The sequence below is a fragment of the Bacillus rossius genome, chromosome 12, assembly GCF_032445375.1.
Source record: "Bacillus rossius redtenbacheri isolate Brsri chromosome 12, Brsri_v3, whole genome shotgun sequence".
Taxonomy (NCBI): Eukaryota; Metazoa; Arthropoda; class Insecta; order Phasmatodea; family Bacillidae; genus Bacillus; species Bacillus rossius.
The window spans coordinates 12508030-12533815 of record NC_086339.1 but is presented as its reverse complement, the minus strand read 5'-3'; the positions used below and the strand labels follow the sequence as shown (position 1 = coordinate 12533815).

Sequence of the window (25786 nt, the reverse complement as noted above, 5' to 3'; positions counted from 1 at the left end):
GCCGTTCGGGCCCCATGGTCAGCTCGCCCTCAACGGAGCACGTCTTACGTCACGTCAGGGGCGCAACAACAGGGGGGGGGGGGGCGGCCCCCCCCCTTCTGAAACCTCGAAGTGGGGGCAAACGGGGGCAAAGAAAGTGCTGTGTAATCAATTTTTTGTGATAATAAAACTGCTTAAATAGCACCATTTTCCACCTTGAAAATACAAATTTTCCCCGGGGGAGGACCCCCCGGACCCCCCCCCCCCCGCTTCAAAAGGGGGGGAATCAATGATTCTTTATAAAAAAGGTATATTACCCCCCCCCCTTGTAAATTTAGTTGTTGCGCCCCTGGATCATGTATAAAAACATCTATTACATTACGTAAAAAATACATACACAATTTTTTTTTTTTAAAGTTATTCATCTTTAAGCCTATTGAGAAATAAATTTTCACAAGCAACGAAGATGTGTGTGCGGATTAAGTCCTAATTTTGGCAAGTTGTGTTAAAACACAAGATACACAACATAGCACATGGTTCGTTTTTGAACGAATGAAAAATAGTTCATGTGACATACAGGTTAAAAAATATAAGCTCATTAGTATTTTAATTTTTTTAACCAGCAAGCACAGTTTCTGAGAATTGTTTTCCTTCAGGTTTAATTATGATTTAACAGCTGAGAAAACTTTAAACATAGAACATACATACTGTTGATGGTACTTACCACTTTATTGGTTCTCTTAAATATGATGAACATTCCTTTTGATTTTAACTATAAGCTTTAGTTTATTAGTCACACTTAAGTTTGCAGTTAAAAGGTCACAAATGTTTTGCTACCTCTGGCTCATGATTGGTAAAAATAAATGCTTGGTTATGTATTTGGATTATCTTTTGATGCTAAGAAAAAAAGTGTAACTTCTAAAGAGCGTACACAATTACACGTTTATTTTAATTTCACTTGGGTTTAACGTCTCGACAGTGAAGTTTTTAAAAACGTATGAACTCAACTAACACAGTTAAAGGAAACGGGAAAAGACATCAGCCATGGTCCACAGTAAAAACTTAGCCCAGCGACTGTCTGCCAAGATTTCCAAAAACCACTGATAACTGCAATTTATTAGAATGACCAGAACAGGATCTAACTCAGTTCCTCTGGAATGAGAGTCCAGTTTTACACCATACAGTTTTCGAACGGAGGTTTAAGAGACCCGCCTAGCCAGGGGTGTATCCGTGTTGGCAAGGCAGGACGATAGACAGGATGACAAGCACGATGCTCGCCGCGTCTTCTAGCCCGGTGTCGCCTCTAGCGCAAGGCAGTGGACTGGCGTGCAGTCACCACGTTGCACAGAGGGCGACTATAAGGTCTGAACTGTAACCATGACATCAGATGGCGGAGAAATGAAGGTAAACGTGTAATGCAAGCCACTTGGGTGCTTTCAAGAATTTTCCCCGGGCATTTCATGTTTACAAAATAACTCTGAAAGAAAATAATACATTTTAGCCATTTTCACACTCCTAAAATACAGCATGAAAACTAAAAACAGAAATACAACCACCATCTTCCCTGAAAGTGTTCTTGAATGCTTTTCGTAAACAGAGCCCACTCGGATGTTTTCAAACGGCGTGGTTTCTTCCGAATCTCTGCACACCGTGTGTGTGCCCGGGTGGATGCCCCTCGAGGCAATGAGGCCTCCAACATTACAGTGAGCTTCACAACACTTGAGCGTACACTCAGCACTCATAAGCTTGAGTAACACCAAGTGTTGTCATAAAACCACAGTTCTCGCCGCTTGAACACAAAGCACTAGCAATCACAGCTTCGGAGGACCCAGCCCTATCAGTAGGGACCGGAAAAATTTGAAACTTTAGAATAGATGCAATATTTTTTTTTTCCATATAATTTCTTCTGAAAATTAGGTTTAACATGTTGGCATAAGAAGCAAAAACCCAAAGATCTCAGAGAGTGCACACATCTGAAATAAATTCTTAAATGAAGCAACATATTTCTATTTCTTCTGTCTCCCCTCCCAGTCACCTGGAGTAAAAAACATTTCAAACAAGAACTATTTTTTTTTACTGTTTTTGAAAATTACTGACCAGCGTGATTCTCCTCAGCGAGTTCAACTTCTCCTCTTGCGCCTCGACAGTCTTTTCAAAGTCTTCGTGCTTGCGAATCAGCTCCTCCACTTGAGATATTGACTCTCCCAGTTTCTCATCGTGAAGAATTGGTTCTCGAGACACAATCCAGTTCTCCAGAAGGTCTGCATCTCGCTTGAAAATCTAACAGCCCAACAGACATATTTAACATTAATTTTAAGAGTGTAAATTTGAATGTTTATATTCACACTTTCAAAATTTTTATAGTTCTTATATTAATATTTTTATTTCTTATGTTTATTTTACTTTATATCAGAATATGAACTTATTTTTAAAATTATAATTTAGTAAAAAAATTTTTTTTTTTGGATTCTTAAATGTCTATACAATATTATTTTAGATAGCATGAAGTTTACAATAATAGAATATGAGAAAAATTGTGGGAAAGTGAAGGCTCGAGAAGAATCAAAGAATGAGGAGTAAAAAAAAAAAAATAAATAAATAAAATTATATGACTTAATTATTGACTAAAGCATTAAAAAAAAAATGACAATCTAACAAATCAACAAATAAAATTCATGAGATTTTTAATACCAGCTTTGGCTTAACATTAGTCACTAACTATAAATAAAGTTATTAGAATATCAAAGACAAGTCTGGTATAGTGAAATATTGGCCGAACTAGAATACACAAACAACTGGCCAAAATCCAAAGGGAACACACCACCCTCTTAAAATGTTAGTGCCATAATACTAAAATGACACATTTTGTAAACAGGACACTTCATCATCAAACCCGCATGCTTTACCAACTCAGGCTAATTTTTCCATCAACATTTCCTTGTATGTATTAATGTCTGGGTCAGGGGTGGCTCCCTGACCAGGCTCTGGCTAAAGTACTGGCCCAGGACTCCGAAGAGTCCGGGGCCGCAACTGCTCTGGGACGGCATTTCAAAAATTACAGCCATAGCTGTTGAATTAAAATATAAACTGTCTGCTATTTCATTCCTAATACTTTTTTTTAAATTTTAATCATTAGGCCATGGCTTGGCAGATGCCAACGTTAAGCAGAGTCATCGCAAGATTATCAACTCATTTTTACTTACATAATATTACTTATTTATTTATTTTTAACATGCCTACCAACAGTTTATCACCTTAGGGGTAGGTACCACTTAAAAGACAAAAAAAAAACAACAAAGGCCACAAGCACAAATGACACAAAATACACAAATATAAATGAATCTAACAGCAACAACATTTGCCAAAACAACACAGTGACCTACTACAAAAAAAAGTGAGAACAATACAACAAAATAGTATATAACCAATACTGATGTGTAAATAACTAAATGTAAGTAAATAAAGTAAATTTATAACTATTAACAGATCAAACTTGTTGGGAAAAAAATATATATACAATAATATAAAGTACTAAGTGTACAGAAAGGTTACTTATACAGACTGAAAAGAAAATTCCAAAATTCATGTTTAACTAAGTTGCATGTTCATTCTATTAAAGTTTATAATCAATAACATGAACATGATTTACTAAATATAACTTACTATGAGTAGCATCCTAAAAACAGAATCCCCTTGGTTATCAATTATTTATGTTTTAATGAACACCACAGGTCAAAGAATTTTCACAAACCTGCGTATCCAAGTTTTGCTCGTAGATGTTCTTGCGTTTCTCCCACGTGTCGTTCAGGAACTGTCTTCTCTGCTTGAGGATGGCTATTTTCTCCTGAATGTCATTTGCAAGGAAATGGCCCTGCAAAAAAATTTAGCAAAAAATGCTGATAGTTGTGTTATCATATTGATATGAAACATACAGACACTTCAAAACACGCGAGCAATGGGTGGTTGAGAATTTTGGATTCAGTGCACTGGGTCACATAACGAAATTTACTATGGATGGGTCAATAAAATCATCAAATACCATCAAAGCCTTATTATTTAAGGAATTCAATATTCGAGAAAAAATATTTGAATAAAAATATTAGATGAAATAAAGTAAATCAAAGAATTCCACACTAAAAACCTTTCAAGTTAACTAGGTCAATTTTTTTCCTTCATATTTATGATGTTACCATTCCAGAAGATATTGTACTTTCAAAATGAACTTTAAAGGTGGAGCAATCACACAGTTCACTCCCTCTTCCCTGTTCCTACAAACCTGATTTCCACACCTTGTTAATGGAAGAGATGGGGAAACTACATATGATCAAGGATCAGCAATATAGTGGTTGGACTCATTCTTGTCACAGTGAAATCTAATTACAAAGAAAATTACTTAATTATCACTATAAAGTATTGTCAATATTCAGTACAACAAAATGAAGATTTTTTTCAAGGTGTTTTGTAAGGAGATTTTACTAATTACAATTAGGGACCCGAAAATTTCGCGAATTTGTTTGGCGTCATGCTAAAATTCACAGTTCTATGAATAATATGTCTACAATTTTTTTTCTATTGGCTGATTCCTTGCTGTGAAAACCCTCCTTCTTAAAATGAGTTGAAATGATTCGGGCTCTCTGCTGCTAGCCGGGAGACAACTGGCCCACTGTCGTGTCGTGACGATTGTGGGCCAAACTTCAAATAAATCCGAAATTACGCATGTTTTGCAGTAGAGCTGTACCGATTCACAAATTTTTGCCGATACGCCGATATGCCGATAAACACACACAGATGTTGCCGATACGCCTATTCCGAACCGATACAAGGGAAAACACTTTTTTTCCCCGGCCACATGATCGTACAGCACCACAAATTACACGTGCTTTACTTTAATTATCTTGCATAATTTCATACAGTTTTATATTTTATATTTTGTTTGGACGTATTTGTGGTAACTTAAGTTAGTGCATTGCCATCCTAATTTTGTTTACATTAACCTTTGGCCTACTACAAACCAAAATTAGGTGTAACTTCTTTGCAAGCACCATACTCTAATTTTGTAGAATAAGCAGTTTCTTAAAATACTTTTAAATATCCTCTCTTACATAAATAATATTCAAAACATGTATAACTGAGAAACAATAGTAAGAAACATCTGTATATTTAACTGTCCAAAACAATAATGGTGCACGTAAATGTGAAGACAAATGAATAGCAACTTACGAAGAATCATAGAAGATTTACCATAACTACAGCACAAAACCCAATATTTACCTTAAGATAATTATCTTAAAAAGAACAAGATTCTGTGAAAATACCGTAATTACTGCAGAAGCATGATAAGCTACCACATTTGCACTATAGTTACCGTGACACTGAGATGTATAATGGGTAAATTACACGTTGTATGTTCTTTGTTCTATGTTAATTTATACTTGTGGATTTCCATTATCTTTTAAATTTAAGTTTTAAACTTGAAATGAGTTATTAAAAAAACTTCCCGGTCAAGCATTTTTTTTCCGCAGCTATGATGTGAACAAATAATTATTTTTTATATCTATCTTTACCGTGATTGTAGTTATTTATTTATGATGCATTAAAATTAAAAAAACATTACTGATAAAAAAATGTTAAATTTTGATAAGAACGGCTGGCACATGTTTCTAAGAAATAATGCCAGTTGAAAGAATGCAGTACTACTATGAAAAATGAAAAGGGTACTCGTAGATTTTTAGGTTATGGCTGACACTTTCGTTTTTCAGTAATATCAGCAGAAAATTAACAAGCGTATCGGAAATCGTCAGAAACGCCGATTCAACTAAATATCGGCAAAATCGGCTTCTGCCGATTCGTATTGGTACAGCTCTATTTTGCAGTCTACTTTACGACAAAAAAGGAACACGCGAACTTCCCGCATCTCCGGTCATGACTCTCCCCGAGAGACCAGGCACGAGCCGACGCCCGGGCCGAACCTGCGATATGAGGGCGCTGCCGGTCTGGTAGAACTTGGCGAAGGCGTCCCCGCGGGAGTCGGTCTCCGAGCGGTACTCCTCGTGGCGCACGAGAAGGACCTCCGCGCCGGGCACGTCCTGCGCCAGCTCGGGGGCGGTCACCTTCGCGATCATCTCGTTGATCCACGACCTGCGGGGCAGCGACGGGCAATGAGGCGCACGACCCACCTCGCCAGACCACCCCGTCACGACATTCCTGTTTACAACGTCTTCCACCTTCTTGTGAAACCATTACAGTACAGGTTCCTTAACAGGTAGAGCCAAGATTTTTACGGTGGTATGAACAATTACATTTTGTCATTGAAAATAGTGGATTCTGTCTTGATCGCCATTACAAAATAAAAACGCACATATCAAGCCACCTTGCCAGAGTGCGGAATGATAACCCCGTCACGACATTCCTGTTTACAACATCTTCCTTCTCATGAAACCATTACAGTACAGGTTCTTTAACATGTAGAGCCAAGATTTTTATGGTGGTATAAGCAATTACATTTTGTCATTAAAAATAGTGGATTCTGTCTTTATCGCCATTACAAAATAAAAACGCACATATCAAGCCACCTTGCCAGAGTGCGGAATGATAACCCCGTCACGACATTCCTGTTTACAACATCTTCCTTCTTATGAAACCATTACAGTACAGGTTCTTTAACAGGTAGAGCCAAGATTTTTATGGTGGTATAAGCAATTACATTTTGTCATTAAAAATAGTGGATTCTGTCTTTATCGCCATTACAAAATAAAAACGCACATATCAAGCCCTTGCCAGAGTGCGGAATGATAACCCCGTCACGACATTCCTGTCTATAACATCTTCCTTCTTGTGAAACCATTACAGTACAGGTTCCTTAACAGGTAGAGCCAAGATTTATGGTGGTATAAGCAATTACATTTTGTCATTAAAAATAGTGGATTCTGTCTTTATCGCCATTACAAAATAAAAACGCACATATCAAGCCACCTTGCCAGAGTGCGGAATGATAACCCCGTCACGACATTCCTGTTTACAACATCTTCCTTCTTATGAAACCATTACAGTACAGGTTCTTTAACACGTAGAGCCAAGATTTTTACGGTGGTATAAGCAATTACATTTTGTCATTAAAAATAGTGGATTCTGTCTTTATCGCCATTACAAAATAAAAACACACATATCAAGCCACCTTGCCAGAGTGCGGAATGATAACCCCATCACGACATTCCTGTTTACATCTTCCTTCTCATAAAACCATTACAGTACAAGTCCTTTAATAGGTAGAGCCAAGATTTTACGGTGGTATAAACAATTATTACATTTTGTCATCGAAAATAGTGGATTCTGTCTTTATCGCCATTAAAAATAAAAAACGCACATATCAAGCACAATTTATTACACTGATGGACTGCTTCCACAATTTGTGGTAAGACACTTAAACAATACTACATGTACTGACAAGAGTGATCCAATTACAGTCAATAAAATGGTCACACGATCCAGTTTTGTACACAAAATAAAAATTATTTCCTTAATAATATTTTAAACAAAATTCCAAAAAAAAAAATTTAAATTTATGATTATATTATTTTTGAGGCAAAAAAAAAAAACATTAGTGAGGAAATAATAATGTTTCATAACAAAGTTACGTTGAAAGCATTTCCGAGAGGTATTTAATCAAAACCAATTTATTTTTTAAATGTTTGTTATCAATGTCAGAGTCATTGAGTAAGAAACAAGTGAATGACAAATGCGCCATAATTAATAATTTGCCAAAATCACAAATTACAAAACTGCGAACTGACCAATTCAACATGGCGTGAGCATGGTGCACTCTATTATGAACTACAGTGGAACCTCATACCAAAGTTTGAAATTATTAATACTCGGGTCTTTTCACACCCAAGATATTTCACTTAATAAATATATATTTTTAAATATTAGTTACAGAACAAATGCAGGAGAGTTACAGTGTTAAATTTACAGAAAAAGCCCTTAATTAATGACAAAAAAATTAAAAATAAATAATATCATGGTGTGTGAGAGATCACCTTAAGGAGGAGCAAATATGGACCAAAAGACACCCTTTCTGTTTCATTAGTTTTCAGGCCATAACTATTTTCAGTCTTTAATTAATTATAAATTTACTATTTTAAAAATTACTATATAATTTAGTGGGATGCCTAACATTAATAGTGACCGGCTGCTACAAATAGTTTTTCCTGCAAAGTCATTATCATTAGTATTGAATTCATTTTTGGAACTGACTACAACAATAATACCGCATAAACCCAAATAGAGGCAGAGGTTTTTATTCATAAAAAACAGCTTACGACAACATAGATAGGCCTGGTTTCGTGCGCCCTTAAAAATCCAAGTAGAGTTTTACTAGACACTAAGGTTGTGCGAATATTCGAAATTTCCGAATTCGAGTTCGAATTTTTTGATATTTGATTCGTAAATTCGAATCGAAATCATTTTACAATAATTCGACTTGCAAAATCTTGCCCGGGTACACTAATATAAGACATCCCCCTCCCCCATTTTTAAAAGAAATGTAAATGGACGATTACATCTTCCACTTACAAAAAATTATACATCCAAACCCTCGTATTTACATCACCGTTATTTACGTTTTCACGTTATTTGAACCATTTTATTTCTGTCCCGTTTTAACCTCATTTGATGTAATGCAATGAATTCCCGTTGTTTACAACGCGCCTATTGCTTTACGCAGTTTACGCCGTTCGTTCTGATAAAACTGCTTACTAACTTAATTAATCCTTTTACAAAGTAATCTGATGTGTAAATCGTGTTTTAAAGACTTTTTAAAAGTTAAAAACTTCATCTTTAATGTCTCGGGAGTCGCTTTATACCGCTTATAAAAACGTACGCAGCGCCAGTTTGGTTGTGTTGATTCCTGTATTACAATATAGAGAGAGCGCACGTAGTCTTAAGATTGATATCGATAGCTCGCAGACTGCATGCACGCGCGCGCTCTGTCAGACCGAGTTAACCCGCACAATCGTTATGCGTATAGTTACAAATCACGTTCTTTTTACGGGTTTCTTTTTTTTTTTACGTTGAATAAAATTGTTTTATTGCATCACTCATTAATTTAAATTATTTAGCTTGCTTTCGCAAAGTCTACTTTTTAATAAATGTACTTTCCATGAATAGGTTTTGTTTTTATGGATTACTTTACATTTTTTTTGCATAATAGTATTAACTGTTCACTCTTACCTGAGTTTTGGAATAAACAAAGCCTCTTGTAAACAAACATTTTCATTGGCTGCCGGCCACTGCGCACATTATTCGTTCGCCAGAAATAGTCCCTTGGTTACGTACCATTTGTAAGTATTTTTACACTGCCTTTTTTATAACAATTGTTGTTATATAGCATTATAGCGTTTACCATTAATATCCAATACAGTTTAATGTGTCAGCAAGTATTTACTTACAATTATCTTAGCAGACGCCGTGTGTAGTGTACAGTTGATGCCCGGCGCAACAGTTGTATTACGGATTCGCGCGCGCACGGTTTGTTATGGCTGACGCCGGACCGAGTTTTGCACAGAACGGGAAAGCCTTTGAAAAGTGCACAGAAAACTATTGTGTTGAATGTTTTTAAAACATTTTCAGACAAATATCCGGATTGTCGTGTGAACGATATCGCGAGTTTAACTGCGGAAATTACGAGTGTTTCAAAGAGCAGTGTGCTTCGTGCAAGGAAAGAATGACAGGACACTGGGGCATTAATAACTCCCGGGAAGAAAAGGAAAATTGAGTATCCTGTTATCAAAACTTGTGATGATTTTGTGAAGATGGCTATTAGGCCTAAAGTGCATAGTTTTTTCTTCGCAAATGAACCACCTACGCTGAACAAAGTGCTACGGTGTTTCCTGTTATATTACTTCTCCGTTATTTTATTAGCACCGACTGTACTGATTTTTGTGTGTTGCAACTAGTGCTTGGCGCGCAAGATGAATTCAGCCTATCACTTGCTGACGCGGCGCAGTAATACGACGGTGTTTGTTGATTTCAAAACTCAGCTAAGAGTGAACCCACGGTCTCACCCCTAATTATAAACTTGATTTTAGAATAAAATGTGCGATGCTTGAGCGGTAAAAACGGTAATTTTTTTGTTCCACTTCCTTATTCTGTGATATTTTTATTAATATTTTTATCCTTGAAAGTCAAACATGCTAAATAAGGTGGCAAGTGAGAGAGTTTTCTCTACAGCAGGCAACATAGTTACCAGCCGCAGAGAATTGTTGTTGCCGCACCATGTCGATGAACTCACCTTTCTCCATGACAATTTGAAATGATTTGTGAAGTGATTTATGTTAGTTAGTGCTATAAACATATAATTTTTTTTTTTTTTTTTAATTTTTGAATATCTGGTTGTACTTCTTCAATATGGTCTCACTTTAATTTTAGTTACTTGATTTAAACTGTGAATTATGTGACAAGTTTTTCAAAGGTGGTATGTTAAAAATTTTTAATGATCTATGTTATTTTAATAAATATTCCCAAATTCGATTCGAAAAAATTCGAAACTCGTGAATTTTTTTGAAATTCGATTCGAATTCGATTCGAACTGAAAAATCACAATTCGCAGATGTCTACTAGACACTAGACAGTCCATAAAACAATGTTAAAATAATTTCTTACGTTGAGTTACCACATGTCTTGATCACCTTTATTTAATATATAATTCTTAATTTAATATAATTTCCGTATGCAAATTTTTTTTCCTTTCATCCAAAAACAGGAGAAAAATGTAAATAGAATATTTGATTTCAGGATAACCAATCTTCAAAGAAAAGAATATTGTGACTGAATCAGAGTGTGTTCCATTACTTCTAACTGCCTACAAAGTCTGAAAAATTAAATAGCTAAAGGTAAACACCCTATGAATATTTATTTCTCACGTTAGTGTGCTTGTTTATGCTTTAAAATATTTTCCTTCTTTAAGTAACGTTAACCTCCATTCCCTGACCTCAATAGTACGGTAGAAATGTCATGCAAAATGGAATCTTACATTTTGCTTTTTCAGTAAAAGTTACAATTATCTACCTGTTATTTGTGATTGCGTCAAAAAACGTGGTTCTCACGTTGTACAACAAGAAAGAAACTTTTCTGACAGTAATTCCAACCTCAGGGTTGTACACTATGCCAAACAGAAAAAACAACTGTGTTGCAGCATGCCAATAAAAGTTATGTGCAATGGCAAAGGATGTAGAAAAACAAATGGATTTATAATAAAAACCGAGATGGTGAAAGTAATCCTGATGTAGAAGATAAATTAATTTATTATTTTTTGGTGGAGGAAACACCCAAAAGTATAGGTCGGCCTGATTTTGAGGTCAACTTCTCTTCAGGTTAATATGGTAATACCGTCAGTAGACACTATGTTATGGCCTGTTAAAATCTAAGTGTGATCTATGCTTTAACGAAGGCAAATTTCCAAAAATAATGGATATAAAATTATTATGGAATAAAACTGTTGAAACCAATATAGTGTCTTTTGGTTTCTCTTTCTCCTCCTTAAAAGGATGTGTCACATTAAAGTACATATTTTTAGATTTCTACGTATTAACCGAAAATAATGAGACTTTGAATATAATTTTAATTATAAGTTTGTGAAAAAAACTTTATGGATCGAAAATTGCAATTCAAGTACACAGAACTTTAAAATTATTATATCATTAAATTTTTTCCATATTTACTTGACACTTTCTGGTGCCACTTTTGACAGTAGATTGATTTACATGGTCTCATTGAAGTTTGAAAAAAGTGTGTTTTATGACTAGTTCAAAAGCGGTTGTTCAGAAAACAAAGAATGTGGTGATAAATGGTGGTTGGCTGGGAGGGTAAAAGAGGAGGGGTGCCTTCCCCAGTAGCCACAGTGAAGAGAAGCAAGAAGCGAGAAGAACCCAGTGGCAAAATCCATTTGCACCCTATCCTTCATCCTGCATCTCTCAACTGACATCTCTGCAGAGGTTCGGGAAGTCCCGGACAAAAGTGGCGTAAGTAACGCAGTTTACAGGCAGAGCGTGTAATTTTTCAACTGTGCAAAGGTTCAGGAAGCCGTAATTAGCAGCGGTGTAAAGTCGCTTGAGTGAAACATTTAAGAGATAGGGCCTGTAGTTTTTCAACTACGATGTTCCTAATGGCAAGAAACAAGTATGGGATTTTAATGTGACCCCCCCCCCCCCTCCGCCCCCGCCCCACCAAATTTTAGTTTCCACAGTTTTGGTTAAAAATCACAGCATTATATTCAGGTAAACACAGTATGTTACAAATATTAACAGTTTGAAATTACACCATCTTAATATATATAAATCCAGTGTCCTGATGTTGTTTCCAGTGAACTCTTCACCAAGTCAACCGATTTCGATGAAAATTGGCATTTATGTGTAATTTTTTTCCAACTTGAGAGATAGGACAGTTTTTATTTCGATTAATGGTCTTAATAATTTATAATTAATAATAAAAAATAAATAACCGATCACCACGGGTAAACAAAAAAATCGTAGATCATAAAACATACAAACAGTGATCGTGTGACATTTCTCTACGTCCAACACACTTTTATGTAACGCTATCCAGTTTGCTTTTAACTCGCAAGACAATATAAAGATCCCGTGTGTTTAGCCCGGGCAACGCCGGGTACATAAGCTAGTAGGTACTAAAATATTAGAAACATAATACCCAGCACACTCCTATATTAATTATTTTCACCGTATGATTTTATTTATTTTTGAAAACAATGCTATAGTTGATTTCTTACGAAGTGTAAAAACCTTCAAAATAGTTGTTTACTTAGGTACTTTTCTTTCATTTATTAATTATTTTCATGTACTTAACAGTTTAAAATTACTTGTTCTGTGAAAAGCCCTTAAGCACTAGACCTAAAAAATACACTAATAATGGCTCAACTTAACATTTCTGGTACAATCGATTCTTTGGCTGTTCAGTAATAAGAAATAATATCACAGAATGTAGGTAATATTTTTTCCTTATGAAAGCCTTGTAAAAGAATTGTCCAGCGATGGCTAATGTTTACTTCAAGTCAAATGTTTATCGCAACGAAGGCCATGTTCATTCAGAGCTAGGGATTGAATACACGGACCACCCACATGAGGTCCCGGTACTCGTCGAAGTAGGCCTGCAGCTTCTCGGCCTGCTGCAGGTTGTCCCGGCGCTGCGCCGACTTGTCCAGCAGGTCGCTCCACGCCTCGAGCGTGTCCTCGTGCTTCGCCTCGATGTGGTCCCGCGCGTCCGGGAACAGCTCGGCGAGCCGCGTCGCCTCCTCCGTCACCGACTCCACCTGCCGGGGCAAGACGTTCCCGCAGGGGCCGTCAGGACTCCTCCCGGCTCCAGGCTTCGTGCATGGCCACCACGGGCGTTCGAAACGAAACTTCGCGACAAAGCATGTGCGGTTGTAGTTTTTATTGGTCGGTTCTGTTTTACATCAAGAACCTCTGTTCTTTGCTCCAGTTTAGGTGTTCTAATAAAGAAAACAAATTTTTGCTACAAACAGCCACCAACCCCCCCCCCACCCAATCCAAACAGATACGAAGTTTACTGGGACTACTTTAAGGTAAGAGTCCTGAGCTTGACAGCCAATGTTGGAAGTAGAGAAAAAGGTGGACAGAGCAGAATTTTTTTTTTTTTTTGCTTCAAAACACCCTTGCCACAGCTATGTACCTTGAAGCCCCCAGGCAGGCATCACCACTTTGTGAGATAAGTATCATTTAGACGGAAAAATGACCGGTAAGATGGGTAAAGGATCAGTGACCAGCGGCCTGCCAACCAGCAGTTTCATAAACACACTGGAATATTCAAGGGGTATCCAGCTCAAAACAGAATGACAGATGATTTGGGGGAATTTTTTTGGATTTTGTAAAAAGACGGGGGGCAGGAGGAGGAGGAGGAGGAGGAATAATTTTTCAGCACTCCACCCCTTTTCTTTGGGGAAAAAGGTTAATAGTGCCACACAATAATTTTTTTTACCCACATTGAAAAAGGGAGGAGGCAGCTGTTAGTTTCTCCTAGAAAACACCCTTGTGAAGATCAACTGGTGAGATTTGGCATACCATTCTCTTCTCCAAGCTCACATGTTCTTCTCTGCTTCATCCTCTGACACCTCCCCCCAGGCCAATAAAACAAGCACTACTCAAGGTCATAAGAACTCTTAAGCTGCAAATAACAGCCACCACATATTTTTTGCTAACTGAAGGGGCTGTTCCTTTAAAAGCTGAGTTTACATCTAGGGCATGTGAGAATGTGAAAATATTTCTACCCCACATGAGGGCGTAAAATACCCTGTGAACCAATCTCACGACTTTTTCAGAACATTTTAAAAACATTTTCTTACAACTTCTAAATAGTACTGATTTAAACATAATAAGAAAAATCTACTTTTCACAGATATTCTTGTGTTAGAAAAATTAAACCTTTTCAGAGATAATTTTGATATGATTGTAGTAGATAGAATCCAACTAAATATGATCGTATTAAATGTATGACTATAAAATGAAGTGAGGCATAAAAAAGGGTTAGCAAAAGGCTGTTGGAAATTAAAGTTTTGTGTTTTACAGCAACATTACTGTTTATTTTAAGTTTATTTTCTCGTTCAGTTTCAATACTCTTTGGGACTTTTTACATCTGTAGACAACCATGTACATGTGACATGTTCTGTGTATGGCAATGAGTAGTACACAACCCGGTGTGAAAACCCTGCTTTTCACCTGCTCTTTAACAGCAGCCAGATCCGTCTCGAAGCCCTGGTGCTTCCGCACGAGGGCCTGAATGGTCTCCAGGTCCTGCCCGTAGCCCTCAGACGACAGCACGGCTTCTTTCTCCTGGATCCAGGACATGGTCTCGTCTGCCGTGCGATCAAAGACGTGCACTTGCTTCGCTCCCGCCAGTGCCTGCGCAATGCGAGAGCAAAATCTCACACGTGGTTCCGAGTTTCCGACCAAAGATTTAGAGATCGTTCCTTCCTTCAAAACATTAAATTTACACCGATTCCTCAAAAGTAAACAAGAGTTCTACAGTGTATCCATACTATGATTTGGAAAGAACTTAAACAATTTATGAAGGGTAAAAAATATACAAAACAATTCTTGAATAAAACCGAAAAACTTAAAAAACAGCACTTTATAAACGGTTTCGCTGATAAATACAGCAATGAAAAAAAGACAAAATGAGAGAAATCTATGAATTACAATAACAGATTAGTTTTTGCATATGAAAAGCAGGTATGTACGGTCTTACAGAAAACAATGTTTGAATTTCATGAATAAATGATCTTGGCTTCAAACATATTACAAAGTTTTCGTATGGATTTGTTGTGTACGAGTCATAAAAGGCGACCATGCAAAGCCGTGAATCCTCTCGATCAGCACTGGAAGTAAAATTTATATGGTTTTTTTTTATGCGGGTTCTTTTGAACATTATAAGTCTTTAATCACAATTAAGTCACAATATACGTGTGGATATTTTAATATTTCAATACGCAGATCTACCACTAGCCACCTAGTACTATACTAAGACGTTTTATTACAAATTTTGCTCGGATTGAACTGTCAGTACTGCTTTCCCGAATTTTGTTATATTTCTCGTGCCGGATGTTTTCTCTCGCCGTACCTCCTGGCGGGCGTGGGCCAGCTCCCGCAGGTCGTCCCACAGCTGCTGCGCGTCGTCGAGGCGGGCCCGGACGCGCCCCGCCTCGGGGCCGCCCTCCGACGCCAGGGCGCGCCCGGCCGCCAGGCAGCCGCCCACACGGCCCTCGCTCGCCGCCAGCGTGCCCAGGAACGAGTCGAAGCGCTGGATCAGCAGCTCCACGTGCTGCACGTCGCGGCCGTAGTCCTCCGAGGCGGCCACCGCCGCCTGGTCGTTCATCCACTCCAGCGCCTCGTCCGACTCGCGCAGGAAGCGGAACAGCCTGCACGACTCCGCCAGGCGCCGGCCGCGGGCCGCCGCCAGCGACTTCAGCTCCGAGAAGTGCGCCTCGATTTGCGACTGCGATGCAAAATGTGTGAAATGTTCACGCTGAGAGCTTCCTCTGTGCCCTAGTCACGTTAGTGAAATGACTCCAAGCAGACACTATCTTATAAAACGAATGTTCTGTTTAAAAATTGTTTTCTGAGAGAGTACTGAGATACATCAAGTACTTAACCAATAATTCACCATCTTAACGTATGGTGTGGTTAAGCTAGGATAAGTTACCTACATTAATACACTGGAAATAATCATAGGCATTACATACAATAATACCGTATTCACTCGCGCAATGTCCGCCCTCGCATAATGTCCGCACCCTTTATTTATATATCCTTAAAAGAAAAAATTAAAAATTCGCATAATGTCCGCAGCAGTCTACGGCGGGGAACACAACTTTGGCCACCCCTAAAGGACGCAGTACGAATGGAAAGTTGACGGCTCTGTAAACAAAGCCGTGACCTTGAGCTGTCCTTTCTCTCCTGTCCTGAAAGGGTGGGGAAATTCGTTGAACTGAACAAAGCACGGTAACGGTAAACACAGCTGACCAACACGCACGCAAGTTCAAGGCATGAGTTTCGCGTCGAGTTTTGTAGTGTAGAGTACAGAATGGGTAAATATAAATCCTTCACTGCGCGGTTTAATTTAATAGATGTTCGTTATGCTAAGAGCATGGGAACAGGGCTGCTGAAAGGGAGTTTGAAGTGCACGAAAAAAGTGTTCGTCATTGGCGGAAAATAAAAGAACAATTGCAGTCAACAAATGCAACACGGCGTGCGTTTCGCGGACCCAAGGCTGGGAAGTTCCCAGAACTTGAAGTTAAAGTTTTAAACTATATACGTGAATTAAGAAGTAATGCATGTGCTGTTTCGTATGAAATGGTTCAAGTAAAGGCGCGGGAAAAAAAAAATTAACATCACATTTGCTGACATGGATCAGTCTTGTTTTCTGTTGAGGTAAGACACGCAGCGCAGCGTAAAAGAAACGTCAACTTTAATTAGTGGGTACCCTGTTTTACGTGTCAGGACAGAACAGAACCCCTCTTTGTTTACATTTGGTTGGAATCGCTCCCTTGGCCATTCTCACGCTCTAAGTGTTTCCTTCCCCTTCCTCTTCTCTAAGTCACGAAGGCCATCAGATTGTTGGGGTGGGGAGGGGGGGGGGGGGGTACAGTGCGCAGCAGATGTGGAACTGGTGAGTCAGAGTCACTGCACTGTTGCCAGCTCGCTGGTTCCCTACGCGCCGCACGTAAGGATATGGTACGGCTAAAATATTGCAGCCGTGCCGTTAATAGCCGTTTTAATCCATCACATATTAATCACATTAATAAGGCACACGTAACCACACTTATTTCAGTGTAGCGCGTAATTTTTTTTAATGTTCCGGCGGGTGCATGACAGTTACCGGTGGCAATTACAGCAAAGTAAACATGGTCTAAGCCGGGTTGTTTGCAAGCGATCCCGCAGCAATATTCTTTTAAAACAGCTAGTGAAATTCAAATTGATATTAGATACGTTTTGTGCCTTTATAGTAATAATTAAGACACAAAATTTTGTATTTTTGTTTTTTCCTTGCATAATGTCCGCACCCCATTTTTTTGGCCACAAATTTGGTCAAATTACTGCGGACATTACACGAGTGATTACGGTAATTCAAAATAAATTTGGCTCACAAGTCAAATGAACAGATGTTTAAACCACTGCTTTAAATTCTTATTGTATTCCTTAACATTATGGATGTGTAATTTGCGGAAAAAGGTAAAATTGTTACAAAACTAATCAAACTACAATATAATGAATCTACCGTTCAGTATATGTGAAAAAAAATTAAAGCATAAAATTGTAAATTTACAAAATATTCCCACAAAAATTTTTTTTTTCTTCATCTGTTATCAACTTGAATAGAGTTATTTTGGACAGTGATAATTGATAAAGTTACAAGCAGGAATATTTTTAAAAATGTTTAATTAGAGTTACTTTCATTCACTATTGTAAACTGTTGTGACAGGGAGCAGTGGCGTAGCCAGGATTTGTGTATGGGGGGTATTAAGAAGCATGCCCCCCCCCCTCCCCGTATTAAAGCGGGGGTCCTGGGGTCCTCCCCCGGAAAAATTTGGTTTTTAAGGTGTAAAATAGTGCTATTTAAGCAGTTTTCGGTACTTAAATTTAAATATTGTAATGGTAAAAGTTTTTTTTAATTTTTAATATGAAATTTGTTTGAGTGATTAATAAGAAACTAATTAATTATTTGGTGCTAAAGGGGGGGAGGGAGGGTTTGAACCCCTAAAACACCCCCCTGGCTACGCCCCTGACAGGGAGGCAATACTGGGTTCTCCCAGCGTGGAGCGGAGCCGCCCACCTGCTTGGTCTGGATGTTGAGGCTGTCGAAGTGGCCGCGGTCCACCAGCCCTTGCGCCAGTTTCGCCAGCTTGCCCACGGTGTGCTCGAAGTTGCTGAGGTCCCGCTCCACGCCCTCCAGCTTCTTCACCAGCGACTGCACCGAGTCCTCGTCCTTGCCGTAGTCCGCCGAGGTCAGCAGCGGCCTCTTCTCCCGGATCCAGGCCTCCGCCTCGTTGGCCTCCGCGTAGAACTGTCGGCCACAACACCCCGTATGGCCAGGGCCGTAGCCAGGAGGGGCTCCCATCGTAACCATCTACTCGATAAAACTCTTTAACACTTGACCGACCGACAGACAGACAACGCACAACTTAAAACTGGTGGGTCTTGACACTTGAAATTTTGCATGGGAGTTACTTATATACCGTAGGTGAAGACCGAGAAAGCATTTTATAAAGTTCATCCTCTAAGGGGGTTAAATAGCAAATTAAATTTCACGAAATCCCATCAGGCACACGGCTAGTAATATCTTACTTTTTTATGAGTTTGTTTTCTTTATAACTAAATTTAAAAAAATAAATAAATTGACTGTCACACACAATCTCAGGTAATAGCAAAATTTTTGGAATTACCACGTTTACACATAGGGATTATACAATAGCTGATGACATAATTGTTTGAAAATGCATTTTAAAGATTACACAAGTGTAATTTATTTTCAATTTCTAAAAACGAAAGTCACGAATGAAACCTCACTACATGCCGAGCTGTAAGACAATCCCCCCGACAATGAGACCCTGGCTGCGCTAATGTCAGTGATAGAGATCATGGGCGTCGCAAGGATATATTTTTTTGGGGGGACTTCAATTGATTTAGTTGTTGAGGAATATCCATCCCCTGAAAAAAAAAGCGGGGGGTGGGGTGGGGGGTCCTTCCCCGGGAAAATTTGGGGTTTGAAGGAGCAAAAAGGTGGTTTTTAGGCATTTTTCTTTCCTAAATATTCTAATTATAGTTGGTTCCAATATATAATTTATTTTTTTATAAAAAAATATTTTCAGAGAACAAATTTGTAAAAACACAAGTTAACACATCTGTACTCAGTATCGGACCTGATTTTGGTTTACACACGATCGAATTAAAAAGTGCCCACATTACCGCGATTGGACTAAATGCGCCATGCGCAACATATGGGTTGTATCACAGAGATCATATTTTTTAATATAACTACGAAACTAAATGTATTATTGGAGGGGACGAAATTGAAGACTTTTATTATTGGGGGGGGGGGGGGGGGGGGGACGTGTCCCCCCCCCCCCCCCCGGCCCCCACCGGTTGCGACGCCCATGATAGAGATGGAGAAAACGTCACTTGCCATCTGCGACTCCACGGCGTCGAGAAGCCGGAGGCGCCGGATGGTGACCAGGTCCTTGAGCTGGCTCAGCTTCTCCGTGAGCTCCGAGACGCACGCCTCGATCCGCTGCGACGCGAAGTGGTTGCTGCGTACCATCTGCTGCGCCCGCTTCATCAGGCCCGCCACGACCGGCTCGTGGGACACTATCTCCGCCTCCAAGGCCTGCCGGCACGCGGAGAGTCCGTGAAGCTCATCTTCAAAGAGATTTAATGAATGATCTTAAAAATGCAAAAAATTCTCAAGAAAAGGAAGGTACCTAGTTGGTTATCCCAAAATATTTTCACCGGAGCAAGAATCTGATCTCGTGAATATACTCAAATGTCTTTATAGCCAAGGTCGTGAATTTGCACAGTTGCTTCAAAAAACACAAAACTTAAAAACATGTTTTGCATTTTAAAGTGATGGTATTCTACTTCGGAAGAAGACCACCATGTCAAAAAACTGTCCACAGTGAAACCGCAATTAAAAAGTTTCCACTTAAGAAGTATTCATGCTTAATAACTTTAAACAATTTTGAATACAAAGTATGCTAACAATTTTACAATTTTCTGGCTTAATGAGACTAATTTTCAAGTCTTTTGAGAAAAATCCTAGTAAATTTGTTACTTATAATTTTTGGGGGGTTCAAAAGACAAGAGAAAATCTGCTAGTATTTATGTTCCTTGAAGGCAAATAAAACCAAATTAAATTTTTTTTACAGGAGTGCAAGTTACTGATTTATTTCAGATTTACTTCCGGTTTCTTTGCTAGAAATAGGAACTAGTTTATAAACCTTTAAAGCATCATTCATGGTATCTTTTATTAGATGAGACTACTATTATCAAGAAAATAGTTTGATGTGTTGATTGTGCCTACTCTATTTACTTATATAAAATAAAAAGACAGTATCCTTTACTTCCGGATAATAAATTTTTTTTTGTGTCCTAACGAGGTCACAATTTATGATGTCCAAGGCAGGGACTTATTGGAAAGGTGGAAGGGGGGGAAGGTGATGACCTCTGCCCTGGGTCCCCAGTTAGTGGAGGTGCAGGATGGGTCGACAAATTTTTTATGTAGACTACGAAAAGTGTGAAATGAAAGGTGAATAAAAAAAACTACTATATAACATCTACTAACATTTTTATTTTACTTATTCATAATCATACGAGGGGTTGATAAAATTTAAATTAACATTTTTTTTTTAATGTGTTGCAAACGTATCGAAACGTTCATGGCTGTTGAGAATTTGGGAGAGAGAGTTGGGTTGGGGTAGGTGGTGAGGGCACAGGGAAGCCTAGGTCCGTCCCTGGAACAAGGAGCAGACAGGAAGCTCGGACGAGACGCTCGGGACAGTCTCGCTGCCGCGCGCGAGCGGCGGCCAGCACCTGGTGCTTCTTCTGCAGGTTCTGGACGGCGGTGAGGCTGCCGCCCAGGTCGGCGGAGGCCGCCAGGGGCTCCTTCTCCGCCGCCCACTGCAGCTCGTCCTCGGCGTCGCGCAGGAACTGCTGCAGCAGCAGGGCATCCTCCAGGTTCTCCCGCCGGATCTGCATCGGCTGCTGCAGCGAGTGGTACCTGCCGGACGCCGCCGCCCAACGTTCCAACACACGATTGTTCACACACAGAATCACGCAAATCGACTAACACACAGAATCATACATGTAAGATCCTGAGCTCACCGACGATGTGCAGGAAAAATGGCTTACCCAACCCCAAAAATGTAGCCAAAATGTTATTTTTTTGCGGCACTGACTCGGCAGCAACGCTAGGAGGTACAGGTTAGCAAAGAGCAATAAAAGTTATATAGCCTGAAGCGTTACCCGATCATTAAGTCAGTGATAAGCATAACTATATGTATAGGATGTGCTATGCTTAAATTACGCTAAGTTAATACAGTAGAATCCCGCCGATGCGACCCCCCTCTGATGCGTCCATTCCGTTTATACGACCGTTTTTTGAGAATCCGTGAACAATTTAAGCAGAGAAAGTCGAAATTTGAGTAAAATCGGCTGAAAAACAAGTCTGTTACACTTTGTTGGGCGCTATGTGTTCACGTTTATCTTGACGAACGCTGTACTGCAATCAGGCAGGCATACAAAAGACGGCTAAAAATAGATACCACCCCTCTAGACCGTCCACGCTAGCCAATACCGGTAAACTGCGCGCATCACCTGATAGCATCTACGCGCGCGTCTATTGCCGTCCCGGACCCGTGCCTTTGTCTTGCGACTGGTTAGTGTGATGTGATCTTGCCAGCTGCATCTCAGGTGTCACTGGCCACACAAAGCTGTGTTCACTATGTTTGGTTCTCGGATATTTTTCTATAACATTGCTGACTTCGCATATGCGCAGCTAAACAAAAAAAAATGCGTGGAATTATGCTATTTACCTCGGACTCGCATACCCCAAACAATGGGTTCCGATAAATACTAGCGCTAAGTGAACTCGTGTCACGCGAGTTCGGCTATGCTTGCCGGCTGGTGGTTATTTTTGTTCAAAACGTGGCGAAGGACCTTGTGTGGATCAGGTAGAAAACATTCAGCTATAAACGAAAGATATAAGAACAATGCTATCCTGAAATGCTGTGACATGTTTTTGGAGTAGATAATCACAGCGACAGAGCGATAGACCGACAGGATGCGCTCCCGCCCTTGCCGTCAGAGATGTTTATTTTGACAGCTCAAGCAATTATCTTTTCCACGGTCCTTCACAGCGTAAAAAAAGAAAAAAACACGTTGGAATGCAGTCGGAAAAGTAACTATGCAGTAAAATAAATATATTTACGGCCCAACTAAATTTTTCTATTCAATAAAATTTGAGGTATTAGTGATTTTTCAGCAGAAACTGCTGTGTGACTAATAAACAAATTGTATCATAATAACTTAAACTTATAAAGTATTTATTAACGGCGAAGGACAGTCGTATAAGCCCATAAAAATATTTATTTTACCGAGAATGGACTATACAACCTGGCTTTTGTCGCACGCGGTGTGGGAGGGGAGGAGGATGCTGACAGTTTCTCACGCAGAAGGTTGAAATAAGGGAAGGAATGTGTTGAAATGTTAGTTGGAAAAAAAAAAAGGGGGGGGGGGGGGTGTTTTTACAATGTTTGTGGCTCTGGGAGGGATTAACCTTGAAGAATTAGCAGGGGATGGAGAGGTAAGCGTCGCGTCACGTCACGTATGATGTCAAGCCGCCGCTACCACCAGCCTGGCCGGACGAGTTTCTTACGCTCTCACAGAAGCTACCACAGCGGCTTTTCGTGTGGATGGGTAAGATAACATGACAACTGAGACGGCTTTTCGTGCGATAGTGGACGCGCCGAGCTCGGCTAGACACTGCCCGAGCGGCATTCACACGATGTATCCGACGATGCGGTGACACCCCGAATTCTCTATTGCGACCATTCCGTTTATAAGTCAGTTTTTCCGGAAACCGTGAGGGGTCGCATCAGCGGGATTCTACTGTATTAAGCAACTAGATTTTTTTATAGCAAAACGACGGTTGGGAACGGGAGACAGGAGATAGCAGGTGACGACAGGACGGGACGCACGGTGGTCGCCCACCTGTTGATGACCTCGACGGCCCGCGCGTGCAGCTCCCCCTTCATGAAGTGGCTGGACTCGAGGAAGGTGTTGGCCGTGGCGCGCACCTGGTCCATGGCCTCCCCTCGGCCGTGCACGTCGTCCTCCAGCAGGGCGTGCTTCTTGAGCAGGTGGCCCACGCTGGCCAGGTCGCGGCCGCAGTCCTCCGACTGGAGCTGGGCCTCCACGTCGTCGATCCACGCCTCCTGCTCCTCCAGCGTGTGGCAGAACATGAGGGCCTGCCAGGCAACAACCACCCCCCGGGACACCGCCCCGTCACGCTTCGCCTCCGCCCGCATTACTCCGGCACATTCCACACTCATCCAACCGACTAGACCACAACTTTGGGACTTTGTAACAACTAACCTGTGTGGCGATTTTGAAAAAATAGAATTAACAATTGTGGTTTCGGAATTTATAAAAAACTTACGTCGCAACATGGAGTACGGGCTGCAACGCTATCATTCTCCACACGCGTCATTCATTCCTAGGTGTTGAAACATCTCGCCTTGGCATCACACGAAATAACATACAGACTTCACCCAAATCTCACCCATTTTTTTTTTTCAATACTTCAGGGACGTATTCCCCTACTATTCCCCTCTTGCATCTGTGTCTCAACCGAACTACAGTAGACTTCCTGTATAACACGGCTTGAGAAAAATAAATTACCCCTACGTTATAGATTATCTGCAGTATATCACAGAAAAATTATATTTTCTGTCACGGAAATGGTAAGTAACTGGCAGACTCTTAAAAGCACCGGCTACGGCCAACCTCCAACTTTAGTCTGAGCCATCAGTGAACAGAAACTCTTAGCAATTATGTGACATGGGAAATTGTTTGTAAATCTTTAAAATTAAACTTGCCAGGGAAATGCTGCAGACTCCCCCATACTTCCTCTGAGCTAAACCAACCAAGTGTAAAGATAATTCACGTATGAAGTGTCCCAAAGCAAAGTATATAACATAGATCTTTTTTTGTGCTGTCACTCATCCCTCACCCCCCCCAAAACATTTTTTAACAAACAGCTATTTACCTGAAAATAATGTGACTTTGAATATAATGCAACCCCACACTTTTTTTTAATATAAGTTTATGAAAAAGACTTTATGGATTCGCGATCGCAATTTAAGTGCACGACACTTGAAAATTATTTAAATTATTAGATTTATTCCACATTAACTAGACCCTTCCTGGTGTCACTTTTGTCAGTAGAGTGATTTACATGGTCTCTTTTGAAACACCAAGGTTGCAGTTAGAAGAAAATGTGTTTTTTATGACTGTAGTTCACAGGTAATTTTTCAGAAAGCAAAGAATGTGGTATTATACGGAAGTGGTGGGTGGTCCCCTGGGAGGGTGAAAGGAGGGGAGGGGTGTCTTTCCCAGCGGCCACAGTGAAGAGAAGCAGGAAGCAGGCCGATCTGTATCGGCACAGCTTTGGCTGCAAGAACTAAAAAATTTTAATGACGAAAGATAGAAACTAAAATAGATGACAAATAAGTTTCAACAGTATTTAAGCCTTAACAATTCTTTTATCATTTGGTAAAAAAAAATTGTTAATGTGGAGATCAGACATATAATAAATTTTTCTAAGACCACAACATGACGTTTATTGACAAGTTTTATTAGTATTACAGATGTAGTTATTCAGAAAAATTAATTTAACACTAAATGCCCGCGACTTTACAGGATAAACTATTTTAAGCGGCTAGTCACGATTAGCTACATATATTCCATTAGATACTATGTTTTAATGAAACTGAATCAATAAAACAAAGAATAAAAAAATTTGCACTAGCCTAAAAAACGGTTGAAAATAAGATGGCTCCTTTCGATTCCTATCTCGTTCCCATGATTCTCATAATTTTTCTGTCGGGCGTGACAAACAATTTCTTGCCCTGAACTCGCGAAACTGCAGTATATATATTTCGAACCACGATGCGTTGTGGTCTCTCCGCCGATCAGGTTTCCTCCCGGCCGCGACTCACCTGGTAGGCGTCGTTGAGCCGCTCCTTCTTCAGCTGGCTGGCATCCTGCAGCTGCCTCCAGGCGGCCTCCAGCTCGTCCAGCCGCGCCTGGATCTCCATGCCGGCGAAGTGGCCCGCGCCGATCAGCTTCTCCCCCTCGGCGGTGACAGCGGCCACGCGGCCCCGGTTCGCGGCCAGCTCCGACTCGAAGGCCACGTGCTTCTGGATCTTGCTCTGCAGGTTCGAGGGGTCGCGGTAGCTCTCGTCCACCGCCACCTGGTGCTTCTGGTGGATCCAGCCCTCCACCTGCACACGACACCACGGTACTAACATCCACCTGCACACGACACCACGGTACTAACATCCACCTGCACACAACACCACGGTGAGCCCTCCACCTGCACATGACACCACGGCACTAACATCCACCGTCCAATTGTGATGTAGTACTACATTTCATGGCTCTAATAGTCTCATAAAATACACAAACGCAACACATCTTCGGCTGGTACTACTAATATAGTGGAACTA

The 25786-nt window shown here is 40.1% G+C and overlaps 1 protein-coding gene across 5 annotated transcripts in view; it reads right to left on the bottom strand.

Moving 5' to 3' along the window:
* LOC134537539 (spectrin beta chain) overlaps window positions 1-25786 on the bottom strand; it is a 276676-nt gene that overhangs the window by 16995 nt on the left and 233895 nt on the right. For all 5 annotated transcript variants that reach the window (XM_063378092.1, XM_063378088.1, XM_063378090.1 and 2 more), the window contains 11 exons: window positions 25277-25561; window positions 23268-23524; window positions 21090-21276; window positions 19687-19887; window positions 18337-18567; window positions 15625-15999; window positions 14724-14906; window positions 13110-13300; window positions 5949-6117; window positions 3731-3850; window positions 2077-2259 (listed from right to left, as the gene is read on the bottom strand). In XM_063378092.1, the coding sequence (XP_063234162.1) occupies window positions 2077-2259; window positions 3731-3850; window positions 5949-6117; window positions 13110-13300; window positions 14724-14906; window positions 15625-15999; window positions 18337-18567; window positions 19687-19887; window positions 21090-21276; window positions 23268-23524; window positions 25277-25561 (2382 nt within the window). The remainder of the gene's footprint in view (window positions 1-2076; window positions 2260-3730; window positions 3851-5948; window positions 6118-13109; window positions 13301-14723; window positions 14907-15624; window positions 16000-18336; window positions 18568-19686; window positions 19888-21089; window positions 21277-23267; window positions 23525-25276; window positions 25562-25786) is intronic.